The following is a 20,747-nucleotide window of genomic DNA, read 5'->3' as shown; positions in this document are numbered from 1 at the left end:
CCTCCTGTTCCCAAACCCCATCTGTGCCCTTGACAAACCCTGGAATTCCCTGTCTACCTTCAGGTGCTCTGGCCACCTACCCTTTGGGGACCAGTGCCCTTCTCTTCCATGAACCCCATATCAGAGCCACCTCCCATCCTCCCCACCCCAACCCTAGGTCTCAGCCCTCACCTCTCTGTATAATGCTTGTTTTGATCCCAAAGGATCCCCTGCCATGGTCTGTCTGCCCACTGAATGGCAACCGCACGGGCTACGATGAGGAGTGTGAGAAGGCTTCCTCGACGCAGTACTTCTGGTACAGGAAAACCCTCAACATCTCACCATCCATCCAGGAGAATGGGAGTGTGCAGTGGGAGCCTGCACTGTGCCTCATCCTGGCCTGGCTCATGGTGTACCTGTGCATCCTGCGGGGCACTGAGTCAACCGGCAAGGTGGGACGGCAAAGCATGGGGCTGGTGCTCCGGGTGGGGGGGAAGGGTGGGCAGCCGCCTCTGCCCTGCTCTGGACAATGGCAAGAGGTTGCCTTCTGCAGTCAACTCTAAAGATGGCGGGGCTTGAAGTTGCAACCCTAAATCTCGAAACTAGTACTTTCCCACTACCTAAAAGGATGCGCATTTCTGTACCAGCCAGCCCCAAATCCATACTGTCCAAGTGGCACCAAGCAACTAGAGAGTGAGTTTTCCCTTCTTTAAACTTACATGATTGCAGATGTCCCTGAGACACCCTAGCCACTGGCCTTCAAACTTAGCTGCACATTGATATCACCTGGAGAGCTTTTAAAACTCTGATGTCTCAGTCCTACCTCAAAGGTTCTAGAGTAATCAGTGTGGGGTGCACCCTGAGCAATGGGATTGTAAAAGCTCCCCAGGTGATTCTAATCTGCAGCCACGTTTGAGAACCTCTGCTCTAAGCTGCTTTCAATGCAGAGCTTTTGGGCCCGATTCCCCAGGTTTATACTCCTGCTAGAGCTGAGATGTTCCTTTCACTCTAATCTGCTCCATGTAGACGGTTTTCTTGGAGTGTTTCCATCACCTGCCATCTTCCTCAAGCTTCAGCAGATGCCCCAGACCGCTGGCAGGCCCCACCTCATACTCAGTCACTCCTCATGGCAGATCCACCATGGGTTGGGCACGCACATTGTCTCAATCCTGCGACAGCCCTTCATGGTAGATTTCATTGTCCCACTCACCTGAGGCTTTGAGAGGTAAAGTGACCTGCCCGAGGGCACAAACTGTGAGAGCAAAGCTGGGCAGACCCAGCTTTGCCCCAAAGACTCCCTATTGTCTTGGTTTGGTGAGCCACCTTCTGTTGGCTCTCGCCACACTTTCCATGATTTAATTAATCCCAACTTTTCCCTTCTGAGGTCCTAACAGTCCACCTGTCCTCACCCTCCTGACCACCTGAGTTGTGTCCTCCAGCCCCACCATGTTTTTCTTGAGGCATCAAGACCAGAACTACCCACGGTATTTTAGGTACCCTGTGACGACTCCAGTACCATGCCTGGTAGGATGTTTTCTTTTGGTTTCCAAGACACCGTGATGGCCAGCATCTTAGCCCCGAAAGCACCCATCCCACAGCCAAGCTGAGAGCCAGTGAATCTTTCCCAGGGGAGCTTAGAGCCTGCAGCAACTCACTCTGTCCCATCTTGAAGCTTGGCTGATATTTTGTGCTCATATAAAAGGTTTTTGCAATTTGTCTTTGCCAGATTATTATGACCATGATCCCAAAGATCTGAGGGCAACATCTGCAAACTTGGAGATTTAACAAGGCCGTCTCTTTTCCAGATCATTTATATGTGTGTTAGATGAAGTCACGCCAGGAAAACTTATCTGTTCTTTATTTCCTCTGCCGAAGCCACACCCATCTGCATGATAGAAGTGCCCCAACAGCATTATTTATGGGGATTAATTTTGTTACAGACTGTGTGCCGTTTCCTGGCCTCCTCTGTTGGAATCTCTTTTTTGTCCTCCAAGAGTTTTTGTAGATTGATGAGAAATGGTTTCTCCCAAGGGTTTAGGCTGGATCGTGTGTCCAGCCATCGTTCCAGCTTCCCTGATGGGGAAGGAGGGACCCTGGTTGAGACTCGAGAGAGCCTCTGGGAAACATGGTCACCCACAAGGAAGGAGGGAGATTCCAAGGGCTTTCCCTAAGTGTCCTCTGGTTATGGACATTGGTCACCCTCCCCTGTTGTCCTTTGATTTCCTTCAACTCACTGTCCTGATGCCCTCTCTTTCCACTTGTCCATCTCCATCTTGAACCTGGTTTATTGTTTTGTAATCTTGGGTGGATTTATAACTCTTATCAAGTTACCATGACCTCAATTAAGAATCAATGATAAAAGACACACCCCCACCTCTGCCTGTTCTTCCCAGGGTGAGAGGGCACAGAGCACCATGCCACTCTGGTGGCCTTGGAAATTCATGGGAAGATGGTGCCACGCCTCAGCGAGTATGGAGGGCCGTGTGCAATTCAGGTCCATCTGGACATGAGTCACCAGCTGTATTTCTCACAGGAGGACCCAAACTTTAAAGGAACTAATCTCGCAACAGTAAATCTTGCAAAGCATTTCTTTGCTTTACATAAGACGCTCTGGTGAACATATGAGTTGATATACAGAAAACATTCCAGTCCTGCATGGCCATACGTGCACTTTAAGTCTCTATTCTAAGGCTTTGTGAAAATTAGAATTACTCAGAATATAAGAGACTACTGCTGAACCACCCTGAAAACCAAAGATAAGACATCATTGAACTTGAGATGCATCAGCAGGAAAATAAGATTCAGTTGACAAAAAATTCCATTTCTGTGTGGTTTTAAAGCCCATGGAAGTGAGGCCTTTCATAAAAGTCACATCATTGAATTTCTATTGTATGTATTATAGGGACATTGTCCCCGACATCAAATGTCACTTCTTTTCCTTTACGAGCACTCATGGCCAAGCTTCTCTCAGACCCCAGTCCTGGGAGATCTGTCCTTCCTCCCAGGCCCCGAATTTTTTTCCTTTTAAAGATAATATAAATCTTGTAAGTGATTGTGCTTCCTGCTTTGCTTGGGCCACTAGGAAGCTCAGAGAGGAATCTGGCTCAGAAACTGGATAGAACCTCATACACATATTCTGTGGGCTGCCTTTTCCTTCGGGCTCATCTTACTGTATTGCCCACATTTTCTTCTTGCACTGATTTCTTCTCTAGCAATTAAAAAATGTTAATGTGATAGATATATTTTTGTGGGCTGCCTCCGATCCTTTCTGGAATAGGGTTGGGTGAAGGGAAGATGGAGGGCAGAGGCCTCACACCTGTTTCCCTCTTCTCTACTGACTCAGAGATTTCCTGGTGGTTACAGACCTGGCAGCTGCATCCCCTCACCCCACCCGCACCCCTCAGCTCACACTGAGAACCTGCATCTGACCATGAATTCCAGTGCCTTTTTCAGCTTTCAGTAGCTTGAACACCCAAGACAGTGTGGTGTTTCATAGGGACAGCTGGTCTGTCCTGGGCAAAAGGGCCCTGTGGTCCCCATATCTCCAGGAGGCTGACTCTGCCCTCTGGTGCCCGCAGGTGGTGTATTTCACTGCGTCCCTGCCCTACTGCGTGCTCCTCATCTACCTGGTCCGGGGCCTCACACTCCATGGAGCCACCAATGGCCTGGCGTACATGTTCACTCCCAAGGTACAGGCTGGAAGGAAGGGGGCCCTGAGGGCACCCCCATCCATCCGGCCACCTTCCAGGATGCGTGGAAAGAGGGGAAGATGGAGGGTGGGTGAAAGCTGTGTTGTACCCACGGAGTTTGGTGTGACCCCAGCAGGCTGTGGGAGGGTTGTGGATTACCTGTGGATACTGGGTCGCCTCCTCAGACCGGCTGTCCCCAAGCCCTGTTAATTCTGGGGCAGTAAGTCTTTTGTCCACCTCTCCTCCTCGTCCTCACTGCCCCCAGCCGACCGCTGCCCCAGCCCCACGTCTAGCCTCCTGTCCCCCGTCTCGCCCCACCCCTCCTTCCAGCCTGTGGACTAAGTTATTCGCCGTGAGCATCACTCCAGGCATCTCAGCCTCCTGCACCCCTCTCCCTACAGGGGCAGATCCACACTCCACAGGATTTTCCATGATCCCTCCCCAGCCCACCCACTCCTCAGGCTCCCCACAGCCAATACTCATCACTGGGGGGTGTGGGGGGCACTATTGCCTTCGGGACAGGACAAGTTCTCCATTTAGCAAATCTGGCCCCTAGAAACAAAATGACTGTGGCAGCCTCCCCCAAATGCCGCCCCCCCACAACGACATTCTAAATGCCTCCTAATGTCAGTGCTGGGGTTCAGCCCAGACTGAGACCTCCACCACCAGGCCACACCACCTCCATCTCTGGAGGCCCAGACTGGTGCAGTGCCTGGGTCATGGATCAGGGGCCCAGTACCTTTTAAAATTCTTTTACCCTACAATTTTCAATTGCACACCTCCTATGGGTAAGGAGCTGCGGAGGATGTGACATGAGGAATGCGTGTGTTTCATCTGCTGGGGGATGGACGGGCACCGGCCAGGGGCCAGGAGAGCTGCGCTCCAGCCCCAGGCCTGCATCTGGCTGGCTGTGTACCATGGGCAAGGCCTTCCCCTCCCTGGGCCTTCGCCCCCTGCTGGCCTGAGAGTGTGGGATTCACGCCTGGGGTTCATCAGCCCTATCCCTGCTATCCAGATGGAGCAGCTGGCCAACCCCAGGGCCTGGATCAACGCAGCCACCCAGATCTTCTTCTCGCTGGGCCTGGGGTTTGGCACCCTAATCGCCTTCGCCAGCTATAATGAGCCCTCCAACAACTGCCAAAAGCATGCCATCATCGTGTCCCTCATCAACAGCTTCACCTCCATATTTGCCAGCATCGTGACCTTCTCCATCTACGGCTTCAAGGCCACTTTCAACTATGAAGACTGCTTGAACAAGTAAGACTGGGTCGCCCCAGTGAGCCCCAGGCCTCAGGGGGGAGGTGAGTCTCCGAAGCTCCAAGCTAAAGGGGGCACTGAGAAGAGATGGACACCCAGAAGTCAAGGACTCTGGGGCAAAGGGCACCAGCTTTGCAGCCCTCAATCCAGGGTTCAAATTCGGGCTACCTCCAACACCACCAGTAGCTGACGGGCCTGTGGCAAGTCAGCGTCTGCCTGAAGTGATGTATTCAAAGCACTTAGCACAATAGGGCACTCAGCAAACAAACCTTAGTTTCTCCTGTCCCATCTCCCCACCTCAGCAGTAACCAAGAGCTCTCCAGCTGAGCATGGAGGTTACAGAATCTACTTTCCCAAAATACGAGAAACATCATCCGAATGCACACTGTCCAACAGAGTAGTCGCTAGTCACAAGGGGCTATTTACACATTTAAATGTAAATTAATTAAAATTTTATTAAAATTAATTTAAATTTTTATTTAAGTTGATTTTCATTTTAATATAAATTCATTTAAATCAGTTCCTCAGTTGCACTAGCCACGTTTGAGTGCTCAGTTGCCACATGTGGCTAGTGGGTACCATATTGGACAGCACAGATGTGGAACATTTCCATCATCACAAACGTTCTATCGCACAATGCTGGTCCAGAGGTTTTTTTAACCTTGCTGTGTGGGTTTGATTCCTTTGTCATCTCTGTTTCTGTCTGAGGCTTCTTCAAAGCCATTCAAAATCACCCTGACCTCTAAACGGTCACCAATCGACAGATTCCCTTTGAGCGACCTCACCTGACCAGTAAAGAAGAGGCAGAGGGGAGCCCAAGCTTCCAAGAGGGTGTGGCGATGGCGTCCCTTCTCATCAGTAAAGGTCAATCTGATGCTCTGCTCTGCAGGGTGATTCTGCTGCTGACCAATTCCTTCGACCTTGAAGATGGCTTTTTGACAGTCAGCAACCTGGAGCAGGTGAAGGACTACCTAGAGTCCACCTACCCAAGCAAATACAGCAAGGTGTTCCCACAAATTGAAAACTGCAGCTTGGAATCGGAGCTGAACACAGTAAGGCGCTGGCAAGGTCGGGCTTGCTTCTCTCCACACGCTTCCCGGGGGCTTTTGGGAGTGGCCTTAAGAAAGTGCACTCTGGGGGATGTGCAAGTCCCATGAAAATCAAGAAGACTGACTTCTTAGGGAAGGGAGCCTTGACCACTGCTCTCCCCAGGTGCTGCGAGAATCCTAGTTATTACAGAGCGCCTTTGGGCTCTCCGTGTCCTCTCTTCCTTTTCCTTCTCTCTTTTTAAGTTTTAAAAATACAGGAAAATATAAAGAATAGTATACCAAGCACCCATCTATCTACCAAGTGAATGAACAATTGTAAACATTTTGCCATTTGGGGCTCAGATTTTTTTATATAAAACATTTCAGGGACCAAGTTAAAGTCCCCTCTGTTACCGGCCCCAAGCTCTCCCTGCTCACCAGAGACAAGAACCTTCGTTTTGACATGTTTATTACCCATATATATTCTTAAATAATTTATTGTTTCATTGGCAGTTTTTACATGGAAATGTGTGGTCCTGGGAGATATCTTTCTCATTCAACATTTTATTTTTGAGATCTGTCCATAACAATAAGTGTGGAATCTCATTTATTCATTCTAAGTCCTGCATTTTATTCCATCACACAAATATACCACAATTTATTTATCCATTCTCTTACTAATAGACATTCGGGTTTTTAAAATTTTTTTGCTACTAAAATCATCCTTATTTACATTTTACAGAATTATCTTTGCTATACTGGGCCTCTTTATTTTTTCACATTAATTTTAGGATCAGTTTAATAAGTTCCATGGGGGAAAAAATCCCTTTAGGAATTTTTATTAGAATTGCGTTGATTTTATAATTTGTGTAATTTGTCAATTTTATTAGAATTGCATTGATTTTATAATTTCATAATTTGGGGACAATTAATATCTTTTGAATTGTGACTTTTGATTCAGGAACATGCTTTATTTCATCGTTCACTCAGATCTTCATTTATATAATTCTTCAACTAACTTTCTCCGTGAATATCTTGGCCCATCTTTCATCAGCTTTATATCTAGTTACCTTACTGTTTTGTTGCATTGTGAGTGGTGTCTTGTTTTTCCTATTTCTATCAGCTTTTTTTGTGTGTGTGTGAAGAAGACCAGCCCTGAGCTAACATCCGATGCCAATCCTCCTCTTTTTTTGCTGAGGAAGACTGGCCCTGGGCTAACATCCGTGCCCATATTCTACTTTATATGGGACGCTGCCACAGCATGGCTTAACAAGCGGTGCGTTGGTGTGTGCCCGGGATCCAAACTGGCGAACCCCAGGCCGCCGCAGCAGAGCGTCTGCACCTAACCGCTTGTGCCACTGGGCCGGCCCCTATCAGTGTTTATTTTTGTTGCAAAAGAAAACTAAAGATTTTTGTGTGTTGATCGTAGATCTAGCAACTTTGATAAATTCTCATTAATTCTCATATTTGTCTATATATTTGCTTCAGTTTTCTATGTAAACTCATATCACCTGCAGATATAATTTTACATTTTTCTTTTCAATCCTTGTGTCTCATTCCTTTTTCTTACAATATTTTCTAGGACTTCCAGCACAATGGAAATGGAAATGAGAGTGGGCATATTGGTCTAATTCTTATGTTTAATGTAAATACTTCTAGAGAGTGACTCTAGAGATCACTTTTCAAGAAGAGAGAGTAGCGAAGGCTGTAGCTCTGGTTGCCAGCAAGCTTCCTTGGAGGGTTTTTGGCACCTTGTTTCATGGGCAGAGCCATTCTAGGTCATCTCATGGATGAGGCAACACTGTTTCCCCGGCCCCCTACTCACCTGGCCTGTGGCATGACCCTCCCTCCCTGACAGGCCTCAGATCCCTATCCCCAGCCCCCAGCCTTCAAGGCCTAGATCCCATTCAGATGACCCATGAGGCCTTTGGCTTTGGCTCCTGTTCAGTGCTCTCATTTCAAATTTCCTTTCTGTCTTTGGCACCTGGGAATTTTTCTTGCTTACTTTTTTTTTTTTCCGCTGAGGAAGATTGGCTATGAGCTAACATCCACTGCCAATCTTCCTCTTTTTGTATGTGAGCTGCCACCACAACATGGCCACTGACAGACAAGTGGTGTAGGTCCGCACCCGGGAACCGAACCCAGGCCGCCAAAGAGGAGCGTCCTGAACTTAACCACTAGGCCACCAGGGGCTGGCCCTCCTTGCTTACTTTTGAGCTTGGCTCAATGTCAAAGAATTGTGTGGTCCTTGATTTATTTTGACTTTTTTTCCTATTGTGTTTGTTCTTTATTTTTTCCCTCCACTTTACTCTCTACTGTTTGGAATTTGCATAGTCTATTTCTCTTCTTGAAATTTTCCTATGCATGTTTAACAAAGTCTAAAGTTAAACAATATCTTGACTTCCCTTCCAAACAGTACAAGGACTTTAGAACACACTCATCTCATTCTTCCTGCTGTAAATTCCATTTTTGCTCAGTTCTGTCTTTTAAACCCGGAGATTGGATGCTGTTATTTCATACGACAGTGTCTGTATTCACCTGCACGTGTGTCATTTGTTGTGTTCATCATTCTTTCTTGCATCCCAGCTGTCTTCTGGGTTTTTTTCCCCTCCCTTAAAATGCATCATTTACAGCAGGTTTCTTGATAATAATTTTTCTCAGGTTTTGTTTGTATGTAGATGGCTATGTTTAGCCCTCACTTTTTAAAGACAGTTTTCCCCTGAGTAGAAAATTCCAGATTTACAGTTATTTTCTCTCAACATTTTAAAGATATTTGCCTTGTGATCCTGGCTTCCCTTGTTGCTGTTGAAATATCGCTTCACTCTTTGTAAGCCCCCAGTGCCCCAGCTCTCTCTCTCTCTGACTTCTCTCTTCATCTTCCCTTTGTCTTGGGCCTCTGCATGGGTATATCTTTATTCATCCCGTCTAGGCTTGGATGAGGTTGGGCTTCCAGGATCTATGGGTCCATGTTTCTCATCAGTTTTAGAAAATTCATGCCTACTATCTCTTATTCATTGTTTCTCCTTCTCTCTGTTTTCTCCTTTTAGAATTTCATTTAGACCTTCTCATCCTACCCTACATGTCTCTTAATTTGTATTTTCTTTTTCCCCATCTTTTTTTTTTTTTTTTTTTCCCAGCTTTAATGGATTCATTCCTGGGATATATCTCCCAGTTCACTAATTCTCTCTTAAGCTGCAAGTGGTATTTAACTGTCAATTGAGCCTTTTAATTCAACAATTTTTTAGATACTATGTTTTTCCCAAATTTACTGTTCATTCCAATAGTTTCTTGTTATCTGTTTATCTCTGTAATTTTATCTGTTGTTTCTTTAAACACGTCCTGGGTGGCTATTCCAATGGTGGCCGTTGACAGGAGGGTGAGAGCAGTGTGCCCTCGAGGGGAGGAGTGTTTTATCGCTGACACTGTTCAGAATTGTTGGCTCGTGATAATGAGAAAAGGCAGACCAACTTTAGTAGATTTTGTCCTTGTTTTAAATTCTCTACAAATGATCACCCTCTTATGGTCTGTACCCAGGGCTGACGCACCCCACTGTCCCTGTTGGTGTACCATTGAGCTGACCTATATTTGGAATCCGACAGTCCAACATCTGCCACTCCTGGGGAAGGGTGTTCTAAATCTTATTTCTTATTCTTGCTGACTTTTCACTTGTGCTGGCTTGTCTTCTTGTGGGTTTATAAATCTCTGTTTGCAAGCTCACTGCTTGATCATTCTGGTGGTTCTGTGGGTCTAAATGGAGGGCTTCTGGTCTTTTGCTGCTGGTAGCCAGAAGGCCCCCCCACCATGACCCCTCTCAACCCCTTCAGGGGATTTGTCTTTAAGCAGGAGTTCCAGGCTCTGTTTCCACAGCTCAGTATCCCTAAAGCAGTGTTATCACCGCAGGGATCTGAGCAACCCTGACCCTCCTGGTGGCTTCTGGCCAGGCCAGCCCCCTACCATCTGGCTTCTGTGGCTCTGGCTCCACCATCCCACCTCAGCTCCCAGCCACTGAGACCTCAGAACACCTAGGCAGTCATAATATTAGAAGCAGAAATTATCCAAGCATTGTTTTATTATATTTTATCCAGAATTTGTGTGAGTTGGGGCAGGAGAGGGGAACTCGGTGTTCCAAGTTGACAGAAATGTCTCTTCACACTTTGCAGATAGGAACTCCTGACGACTCACATTTCTGTCCAGCCCAGCTAAGCCTGCAGGGCTGGTCTGCGGATGGAAGATCCAACCTCAGAAGGTGGCTTCTCATGGCCCATTCCAAGGTCCCCCAAGTTGCTTAGCACTGGGTGTGTTAAGGAGTCACAAGTCCCCGGGGTGTGTAACTGGTGTCTCTCACGTGGACAGGCAGTCCAGGGCACTGGCCTGGCTTTCATCGTCTACAGTGAGGCCATTAAAAACATGGAGGTGTCCCAGCTGTGGTCAGTGCTCTACTTCTTCATGCTGCTGATGCTGGGCATGGGGAGCATGCTGGGCAACACGGCCGCCATCCTCACCCCTCTCACCGACAGCAAGCTCATTTCCAGGCACCTGCCCAAGGAGGCCATCTCAGGTGAGTGGGCCAGCCCGCACTGGGATGTGGGGAAAGCAGGCGGATGAGCTGCCTCAGAGGTCGTGTGCTGGTCGAGGTGGCCCCCTGGGGCTGTGGCCCCTCATGGCGGTCCTGCCGTGGCTTTCTCCTTGTCCCAGGCCATCTGGGACCTGGTACGTGTGGTGCACCCCATGCATCTGGTTTTCCACATCATGGGGAAGTGAAGTGGCCACCCACCCCTTGGGTAGAGGCCAGACTCCCCAGCCTGGCACTCACAGCTTGCCAGGCTAGGAGAGAAACCTTTTGTCTTTGTTTTCATTGAAGTATAACAATTATAACATGCACATTTCTTAAGCACAAACTCAATGAATTTTACATACGTATCCACCAAGTAACCACCGCCTGGTCAAGACACAGAGCGTTTCCACAGAGAGCCCTTCTCACCCCTCCCAGTCAGCGCACCCCACCCCCAGAAGTCACCACATTCTGACTGCCACCACTGTAGGTTTGTTTTTCCTGTTCTTGAACTTCACATAAATGAAAGCACACAGTCTGTAGTCTTTGTGTCTGTTGTCTTCACTCAAACTGTCTGTGAGATCCACCCACATTGTTGCAAGTAGCAACTGTCTGTGCTTCCTCGCCTGTGTGAGAATCTATCGTAGGACCACACGCCGCAGCTCATCTACCCATTCTGCTGGCGGTGGACATTCGGGTTGTTAGGGAAGGAACCTGTTTTTCCGATCATAACTCTCCTGTTTCACTCTGCCACCCATGTGTGCCACTCCAACGTGGCGGTGTCCGGAGGACCATATGGCCACCCACCCCCCTTTGATGACGCCATTCCACCACATCCAGGACGTCCCTCCTCCCAGCCTGAATCAAACCCAGCTCTTATGCCAGCTCCTTGAAGCCCTGACCTCCCGGTTGGAGCTGCCCACCCTCTGTCAGAGCCCCCTAGCTCTTAGCATCCCACCTTGCACCTGCTCTTGATAGCCAGCATTATGTGGGCCTTTAGCTCCCAGCCAGCACGTAACTAATTCTCCTCGTGTGTCCCCCTCGGGATGGCGGTGGGGCTCAGTGGCAGGTGGTATAGGGTGTGGCAGTGGAAAGGGCAGGTGGGAGCTTAGAGACAAATACTTTCTGGGGTGCCCAAGAGGGGCAGCCGAAGGAGACTGGGGCAAAAACCCAGGTTCTGGAGGCAGAGGGGCCTGTGTCTGAATCCCAACTCTTCCACTTACATGCTGTGGGACGTTGGGAAAGTTACTCAACATCTCTGAGCCTTGGCTTCCCCATCTGTAAAAGGCGCCTTCTGATACTTGCCTCAGAGGCTTAAGGATCCAATGCATGGCAAGTGCCTGGGGCACAGCAGGAGCTGGAGAAACATCGTTTTTTCCCCTCCCCTCCCTGCTCCCTCTTCTGCTCAGACAAGAGCCCTCTCTAGCAAGTCCTGAGAGGGGTGCCCGCAGCTCAAGCCTCCTCCCCCCATTCAGCTCCCATGAGCTCAGGGGCTGAGTTGTTGGATAAACAGCATCACCAGCCCCACAGCCTGGTGAGATCCCCCTGGGACAGCAATGCCCACACTTTCTGTTTTCCATTGAGCTTGGTGCCCCCTGCAGGACAGCTCTGTGAATTAGCATCAGTCACTCCTGCTGACACTCCTTGGGACACCTTCCCTCCAACACAGACACATGTGGCACACACATGCAGAGAGGCCATCCGTGCCAGCTCTTCTACCCACGTGGATGAAACAGTTGGCCAGAGTCCCCTTGGGGCCCGTGGCTCTGCTGCCCCGTGGAAGACTGGGTGAACAGGCGGGGGTGCTCAGGCGGGTGAGCAGGCGGTCGAGCAGGCGGTCTTGTGGCCCAGGTCTGGTGTGCCTCAGCAGCTGCGCCATCGGCATGGTGTTCACCACGGAGGCCGGCAACTACTGGTTCGACATCTTCAACGACTATGCTGCCACGCTGTCCCTGCTGCTCATCGTCCTGGTGGAGACGGTCGCCGTGTGTTACCTGTATGGGCTGAGGAGGTGAGGCCCCACCCCGACAGCTACACCACGAAGGCCACAGCCCACAAGAAAAACTACCGTTTCTCAGTGTGCACTTCACTTTTTCTTTAACTTGGCATCGTTTCTTGCCCCCAGATCCCAGCTAACTCTCTGCCTCATTTCCACCCTCAGTTTCCCTTCAACCAGTATCTTCTCTCTTCATTTCCTATATTTTTACTTGTTATTGTAGGATATTTGCCTCTTGACCCTGCTGGACCCCGGCGGCTGATTGGGGCAGGGAATCGTGCCTCCGAGCACTAGACACTCTGATCATGGGCCAACATCAGTGTTTTTTAAGCACGCTGACCGCAGTCCAGTTGATAACTCACATGCCTTAGAAAATCTGGCAAGTTCAGGATGTCAGGTTCTCATCCTGGTGCACAGTGCAGCGCTGGAACGTTTTAAACCTCCCCGGGTGACAAATGTGTGGCTGGGCTGAGAACCGCTGGTCTAGAGCAGCTTTTGTGCAGCAGAACCACTTGGGGGCTGCTTCACACACTGACCACCGGGCCGCACCACCAAGGAGGTCTGGGGTGGGATGGGGGGCAAGAATTCACATTGCTAACAGGTTCCCAGGGGAGTCCTCTGGGGGCCACTGGTCTAGAGAGCTCTGCTGCTCTGAGGGTGGCCCCAGAGTAGCAGCACCAGCTTCATGGGGGAGCTTGTTAGAAATGCAGGGTCCTGGGCCCCCAGCCCCGCTGAATCAGATCCTGCACTTTAACGTGTTCGGGGGCTGAGGCACATTACACTACGGGAACCACTGCTCAAATGTGAGCCCGATTAGAAGGATGTGCCAATTCGTTGTCCCCCCCTCTCCTCCCCAGTCTTTCTGATCCTCCAAACTTGGGGGGAAGGGGGAAAACCCTAGGAGCCAGGCTCCTTGAGCGGTATTCCCCCTTGTCCCTGGAAGCACTAGGGTCCCGTGCCGTGCTGAGGGCCTTCCACGGGCAAATAATTTCAGGACATAGCAAACTGAACAAAGCCGGAGTTTCTCCCCAGGAGGACTTCTCAGTGCCTTGAAGACAATTGTGAATCTCAAAGACGGGTTATAATTTGCAGTATTTCCAAAATTTTTGTGATCATGGCTTTGATCCTCCTCGGCCCTCCCCCAAAACAGCCACTAGCATTGTGAGGACATTGGTCTTAGAGTGACTGACTCTCCCTGTTTTCCTGGGACCGAAGGGTTTCCTTGGATGTGGGACTTGCAGTGTTAAACCCGGGAGAGTCTCGGGTAACCTGGGACAGATGGGTCAGCTCGGAAATGCCTCTCTAGAGGGAGAAAGAGATTGGTCACCTGAGAGGGTGGGTGTTTCAGGGTAAAGAGAGAAGGTTGGGGAGAGAGGAACAGAACCTCAGGCCCCCTGGAGGCGCTGGAGAAGGGGCACAAGTCCACCCAAACGGGGTGGTGGTAAGTGGTGGCGAGGGAGGGATACACAGAAGGTGCTCTGGGGATTTTGTGAGCAGACTGAGCCAGAATGACCAGAAGGGAGTCCCTCTGCTTGCTCAGGGGACAGCGCCGTCTAGTGACCACCTAGTGACAATGCCATGCTGCCTTTTTTTCCTGCAGCCAGCTCTTCCCACCCTCCTGTATCCAGGAAAGGGATATGCAGGGGATGTGAAGAGACAGGAGAACCCCAGCACATTCTGCCATGTGTAGTCCTGAAAATTCCAGGTGTTCATGTTATGCACATGAGTCTTCTTGGCCTAGAGCCTAGGGACTGGCTAGGTCAGTGGCAGCATGGGGGCAGGTAGTGGTCTCTACAGTCTTACGTGGGAACTCAGGACATACCACAGGTCCAAGTGAGGCGGGTGGCTGTGGTTGCAGCTGGTGAGGGTCCCACCCTGCCCCATCTCCGCCCCTCCTCCATGGCTGCCTCTCCTGCCATGGGGAGAACTTTTGAAGTCTGTGGACTGGAGGTAGGACACCAATCCGGGTTCTGGGCCTGGGTCTGCCACTAGCTGGGTACCCTCAGGCAAGTCACATCACAGGCCCAGGCCTCGGTCCCTTTCCCTGTAAAATGGGGAGGTAGCTGGGTCAGCATTTCCCCAAGTGCTGAAGATACTTTCCAGACTTATTTGTGTGTGTGTTAGAAAAATATGTGGTTGGCTTATCAAATCCATGGTAAAATGGATGCTGTTGTGCTATGGCTAGATTTAGGTAAAAGAGTCAATTTAAAGAAAAGAAAAAAGAGACAGTTTGCAGACTTGATGGAGATCACAATGGTGGTCTGCGGGCAGCAGCTCCATTTGGGAAGCTCTGCTCTGGCTTCTCTCCATGCCAGCTCCCACGGGCCATGGCCAAGGCACCTCCAGTCCCAGGTCTGGCTCGCCCTCTGCCCCAGAAAACCTGCTCTGGTTTCAGGGGACAAAAGAGATTCCCCCCTGGGGGCGTTTCTAATGGGCAGTAGAGTCACTGATAGACAGCAGGGTGGGAGGGGTGGGGCAGAGTTGCCCTTGGCGTCCCCCGGTGTTGACTGGCTGACAGATGTCCCACCACGCTTTCTGTCCGCCGCCCGTGGGAGCTGCCCTCTGGTCTACACTAGCAGCCTTCATCTGAAGGCCAGCACGAGGAAGACGTCTTCTGGGGTCCACTTATCTGTGGGGTGGTTGCTTTGTCCCCGCTCTGTGGCAGCCCCAGCCCTTCTCCCCTCCCCATGCCCAACACCCCTCTCCCCAGAAGGAATCAGGGAGGGCCCAGTGGTCATGTTCAAACATCAGTGGTGCCCAGAACAGAACCTTTCTAAGCAAAGAAGGATGTGCAAGCTAGACCCCCTCACCCTGACAACATGGATAATCCAGACTTTCTCTCCCTGCTTTCCAAATAGATTTGAAAGTGACCTTGCGTCTATGACTGGCCGCACTCTGAACTGGTACTGGAAGGCCATGTGGGCCGGTGTGAGCCCCCTGCTCATCATCAGCCTCTTTGTCTTCTACCTGAGTGACTACATCCTCACGGGGACCCTGCAGTACCAAGCCTGGGACGCCTCCCAGGTACCTGCTGTCTCGGGGCCCCCTAGCTCACTCGAGAGCACAAGCCTTTAGTTTTCTGAAACCAAGGAACAAACTGTCTCCATGGAGTGGGCAGGTTGTGTGTCACAAGATGGAAACATCACCCAGGTTTTTGAAAACACTCAACCCAAGACAGCAGGGCTGGGCTTGGAGTCTTTCCACATGTGCTGCAGGAAAGAGAGTCAGGTTTCCTACAGCGCTAAGGCGCTGGTTCCCACCTCACAGGCAGTGCACTTCTCCTCAGCCAGCAGGCCCCTGACCTCCTTCCACTTAGGCCTCTTTAGGAAAGGACAAGCAAGCCTGGAGGGCATGGCCCTGGCCCCAGCCCAGACCCCTGACCCCTGGCTGGGACCCTCCAGGAGCCTGAGTGGAGCAGGGGACTTGGGTTAACACTTGAGTTGCTGGATCTTGGGAGGGTCTGGCTCTGGGTGAGGCTGAGACGGAAGGGGCTCACTCACGGCACTGGGCTGCGGCTGTTCACCAACCAGAAGGGCAGTGTGTCAGTATGTTAACAACCAGGACAGCCGCATCGGTGCATTCAGCCTGAGGGTCAACTCTGGCTGTCCAGACACAGACACACTGTTGTAGAGAAAATCTACTTTTTGAGGACAGTAATATTACTGGCCAATTTGGACTTCTTTTCCTGTGGGTAGAAAACACTGTCCTTTAGCATATAGTGTGTGTGTGTGTGTGTGTGTGTGTGTGTGTGTGTAGAGAGAGGGGTGTGAAGGACCCAGAGCACCAGCTCACACCACTCCACGCAAGCACATGACCTGTGGAGGTGGAAGAGGCGCCCCCCCATCCAGTTCCAGCAGTGGTGTCGAGTGGGGCATCTCAAACTGTGGAGGACCTGGGTGTTTTCTCTAATCCATAGAGACTGATGCTCTTGTAAAATGCAACAACAATGAATTACTTGAAAAATTAAATGCAAAAAGATATACAAAATACAAGCACCAATTATTTATTACATTCAACAGACACAACAGTACGCTGTCAAATTGCTAAAACGGTTTTTTTTTTTGTGTGAGGCGATCAGCCCTGTGCTAACATCCGCCAATCCTCCTCTTTTTTTGCTGAGGAAGACGGGCCCTGGGCTAACATCTGTGCCCATCTTCCTCCACTTTATATGGGACGCCACCACAGCATGGCTTGCCAAGAAGTGCGTCAGTGCGCGCCCGGGATCCGAACCAGCGAACCCCAGGCCGCCGCAGCGGAGCGCGCGCACTTAACCGCTTGCGCCACCGGGCCGGCCCCCTAAAACGGTTTTTTAAATGTTTCCTCCCAGTTTCTGTACTTGTCAGTACAGAACAAAAAGAGTAACAGACATGTAAAAAAAAAGTTTGTGGGCTGGATCCCGCACCACACTTTCAGTGGCGTTTTGATTTACAAACCACATTTGGTTGACAGCAAACATCTACTCCCCTGGACATAGCTGTCCCATGGTTCCCTTATGGAAAGGTGGCATTTATTGGCGTTTTGGCCTCATTTCTCATCAGTTTTGATGTATTTTCATTTAGGGAAACATCCGTTTTCCCAACTAAGTCCAGAGGTCCATCAAGACTCTCCTGAGACTAGAGCTGTGCTGCTCCATATGGTAGCCAACAGCCACAGATGGCTATTTAAATTTAAATTCATTCAAGTTACATAAAATTTAAAATTCAGTTCTTCAGTCTCAATGGCCACATTTCTAGTGCTCAATAGCCACCTGTGTCTGGTGGCTGCCATATTGGACAGCACCAACATGGCACATTTCTATCCTCCAAGAGTTCTGTTGGATAGTGTGGGCTAAGGTTAGCCCCTGCATTTAGGTGCCCTGAATGGTGCCTCACACATAAGGCTCTGGATTATTCTTGTGGTTACTCTTTATGGGGACCTCCGAATAGTGGCTCTACGCACACTGGTTGACGTTTATGGAAGAGAAAGAAGACAAGGGGGCATTAGTCTACCCAGCATAGACCAGTGAACTGCAGAGCCAGGCGGCCCCCGGTGTAAGGATGCCCAGCCCCATATGCTGTCTTCCCACCGCACACGGCCTCTCCGCCAAGCCAGGGGCCTGGGGCCTGGAGGGCGCTGTGCTCTCAGAAGGTTCTGCTTGGGGAGGTTCTCTGCTGACACTCAGCTTCTCCTTTCAGGGCCAGCTTGTGTCCAAGAATTACCCCACGCATGCACTGGCCGTCATTGGGCTACTCGTGGCCTCCTCCATCATGTGGATCCCCTTGATGGCCCTGGGGACTTTCATCATGCGCTGCCTCAGGAGGGGAGGGACAGCCCCCATGGCCTGAGAACCGCTGTCAGCAGCTCACTGTTCTACAGCTACGATTTACAGCTAGAGCCTCCTCAGCTGCTTTTTAAAATAGTTCATCCAGAAGTACTCGGCCCATCATCCTCCTGAGTCTATAAAGAAGAATCAGGAAGGTGTGGAGGAAGAAGACACCCTCCGGAGATCCCACACCCCACCCCTGAAACGGCCCCTTCTCCCCTCTGCCTCCTCCGGAGGTCGTATCATGCGGCCTCCTTGTCATCAAAGAGGCAGGCTTTTCAAGGCCAGTCTTGAAGACGTTTGCTTTCCTGATTCTAGGCAAGTCCCAGAATTAGGGCACTCTGTGCAGGGAAATTTGACTATAATTTTTATGGAATAAAATTTAAGCTTTTTTTTTCCTGAAGAGATCCCAAAATATTAGAGGGCAATCATTTTTAGATCAGTTTGAAAAGGAGTTTTTTAAGTGCCTGACATATCTGAATGTGCAAAATTAGTTCTCTTTTTTGAGTCATAGTGAATACGCAATTGCTGTGTTCTCCTTCATTAAGAGGACTGACTGGCCATAAAGAAAGAGGGCCTTTGTCTGGGGCCTACAAAGGAGGTCACTGTTCTCTAATCTGAGGTCTCTCGCAGTGGGTCCAGGACCAGTCCTCTCTACAAAAATTGCCCCAACTATAGTTTGCAACCCCAAACCACCTTCAGTGTGGTCATGTGGTTACGTGAGGAGTGGATGCACCCAGCCCCCACCCCCCAGTGTCTTAGCGCCCTGGAAATGTGCCAGAGCCACTATGAGGATGAAATGCATCTAACTTTCCCGTAGATTTGTGTTATATTTGGACACAATGGCCAACTCTTTATAGGAAAGACCACGAACATTACTTACAATCACTTTTAAATTATTTACCTGTACATAAGTTTTCTAAAATGTATATATAACTTAGAGCATCTTGTAACTGAAGACACACCATTTTTATGATACAGCATTAGTCCACCATGTGAATGTCTTCTGTCTTTTTTTACTGAAATAAGTACGTAAAAGGTATCCTGAAAGTGAGAAGGTCCTTCCTGCTCTAACAATCTGTGCTTCACTGAGGTCATGGAACTCAGGAGAGTTTCTTTGGGTAGATTTGCACAAACATCTTTGAAGACACTAGTACTCACTTGGAACATCAGCTGGAGATGTCGATTTATTTTTTTTTACTTCTTTCTCATGCTATAAACTTCCCTATAACAAAAATAGGCATCAGAATGGTCTTCTACTGTCTTGAGCTGCCATCTTATCAATACTTCCAGCTTCACCTGATGGCCAGTTATAAAAAGATGACTTGCCTTTAAAATACATGGACCAGCATTTATTTACCACAAACAGTCCTCTGATTGCTCATCAGAGGGTCCTTGAATGTTGAAAAACCTCAGATAGCAAGGCTTGAAGAGCAGGCACACTCAATGGCAAATACACAGCACAGAGCCTGGTCCTGAATCCTCACAGACCAGTCCCCACCCCAGCGGGGTCATGGTCACGGTCACTGTCTTACAATACGGGCCACCCCTCCTGGGGTCAGTCATCATCAGGCTGTTTTGGCCTCGAACGCCACGTATCCTCAGGAGCGTAGACAAATGCTGTCCTAGATCGTGACTCTATTCACAGTCACTGTGTGTCAGTGGTCCTCCACCTCGCCACCACTCAAACCACCTGGGAGCATTTAAAACTCCTGGTGCCCAGGCCACACTCTGGAACCAGCCAACTCTGAGAAGCAGTGCCCCACTTCAGAAAGAAGGAAAATGTGTCATACATGTAGGAATATTTGCATCAAAAATGACCTTCAAAAGCATTTTTGAACATTTCCAGTTATATGGAAAAGTCACTTCTACAGAATAATTTTTCCTCACAAAAGTCAGATAGATGAAGTCCCACTATTATAGAATAATGTGCTCCAGATGAAAATGTCTCAAGTTTTGGTTCAGTTTTATTCTGGTTTATGTGAACTTCATGAAGAGCAGAACATATCTCAATAATCCTCTTGAATCAGTAATAAGTGCTAATAAGTAGTAAGTGTTGACTATTTTCTAGGTCCTGCACAAAAGTGGTCATCTTGACATTTGTCCACCCCTCCTCCAATAAGCTGGAGAGAAAAAGGGATGTTCCGTCCCTGCACTCTTAACAGTAACCATGACATTACGGCCAGATCACCCACTCCAGAAAGCTTTCTATTTATACTGGAAACATAACAACCTTTGACCTAGCTCTAAGACATCAGGCAGAGAAATATTTGGTTTTTTAGCAATTGTCATCAGAAAAAAAGCCCTGAACAGTATATGTATAGGTTTTTTTGTCTTTTACTGGCTGCAGTTTTAAGACCTCTCTCTTAACACAAGATTTCCCCTCCTTATGTAAACACACAAGCTAATTTTGAAAAAATGAAAAATAAAGAACAGGGGAGAATCCATTCAGTCTTTTTTATTCTGTCAGCTTTTCCATGTTCACCTCCTCATGTAACCGTGAAACCACACCAGTACAGTGTATGAAGACCACCACATGAGAGGATGGGTTACATTCCACAAGAAAAATTAGAAAAAACTTTCTAACTTTCTGGATTTAAAACAGAATATGAGCTCTTTTGATGGCTGCAGAATCTTTCCAACCTTTTGAGAGGTGTTCTGGTGCTCTGTCTATCTCAGGACCTCTTTCTGGCTGAGGCCATGAGAAACCACAGCAGGTTTCAGTGTGACCTTAGAATTGTCCTGAGGGGGTAAGAGTGTGTAAACAATTGTATTAGACTTTTGTATGAGCGTTTTGTATTAACTAACTCACCCATCATTTTCTACTTGACATCAGTCAGAGGAAGAAAAAAAACAGATTTACAGCCCTTTGCAAGGCACAAAGTACATCTACAAATAGAAAATTCTTTATATATTTTGACTTTTTTTTCTTTTTTTTCTCCTT

At 49.0% G+C, this 20,747-nt stretch overlaps 1 protein-coding gene across 3 annotated transcripts in view; it reads left to right on the top strand.

Moving 5' to 3' along the window:
* SLC6A20 (solute carrier family 6 member 20) overlaps positions 1 to 17,825 on the top strand; it is a 35,600-nt gene extending 17,775 nt beyond the window's left edge. For 2 of the 3 annotated variants that reach the window (XM_004419601.3, XM_087431724.1), the window contains 8 exons: positions 204 to 431; positions 3,558 to 3,668; positions 4,684 to 4,925; positions 5,815 to 5,977; positions 10,307 to 10,511; positions 12,357 to 12,516; positions 15,360 to 15,525; positions 17,676 to 17,825. In XM_004419601.3, the coding sequence (XP_004419658.1) occupies positions 204 to 431; positions 3,558 to 3,668; positions 4,684 to 4,925; positions 5,815 to 5,977; positions 10,307 to 10,511; positions 12,357 to 12,516; positions 15,360 to 15,525; positions 17,676 to 17,825 (1,425 nt within the window). The remainder of the gene's footprint in view (positions 1 to 203; positions 432 to 3,557; positions 3,669 to 4,683; positions 4,926 to 5,814; positions 5,978 to 10,306; positions 10,512 to 12,356; positions 12,517 to 15,359; positions 15,526 to 17,675) is intronic. The other variant, XM_087431723.1, reaches the window with a different exon arrangement.
* Positions 17,826 to 20,747: the final 2,922 nt, after the last annotated feature.

The sequence above is a fragment of the Ceratotherium simum genome, chromosome 5, assembly GCF_057802395.1.
Source record: "Ceratotherium simum simum isolate JZ-2026a chromosome 5, ASM5780239v1, whole genome shotgun sequence".
NCBI lineage: Eukaryota > Metazoa > Chordata > Mammalia > Perissodactyla > Rhinocerotidae > Ceratotherium > Ceratotherium simum.
This window is presented reverse-complemented; position numbering and strand designations above follow the sequence as displayed.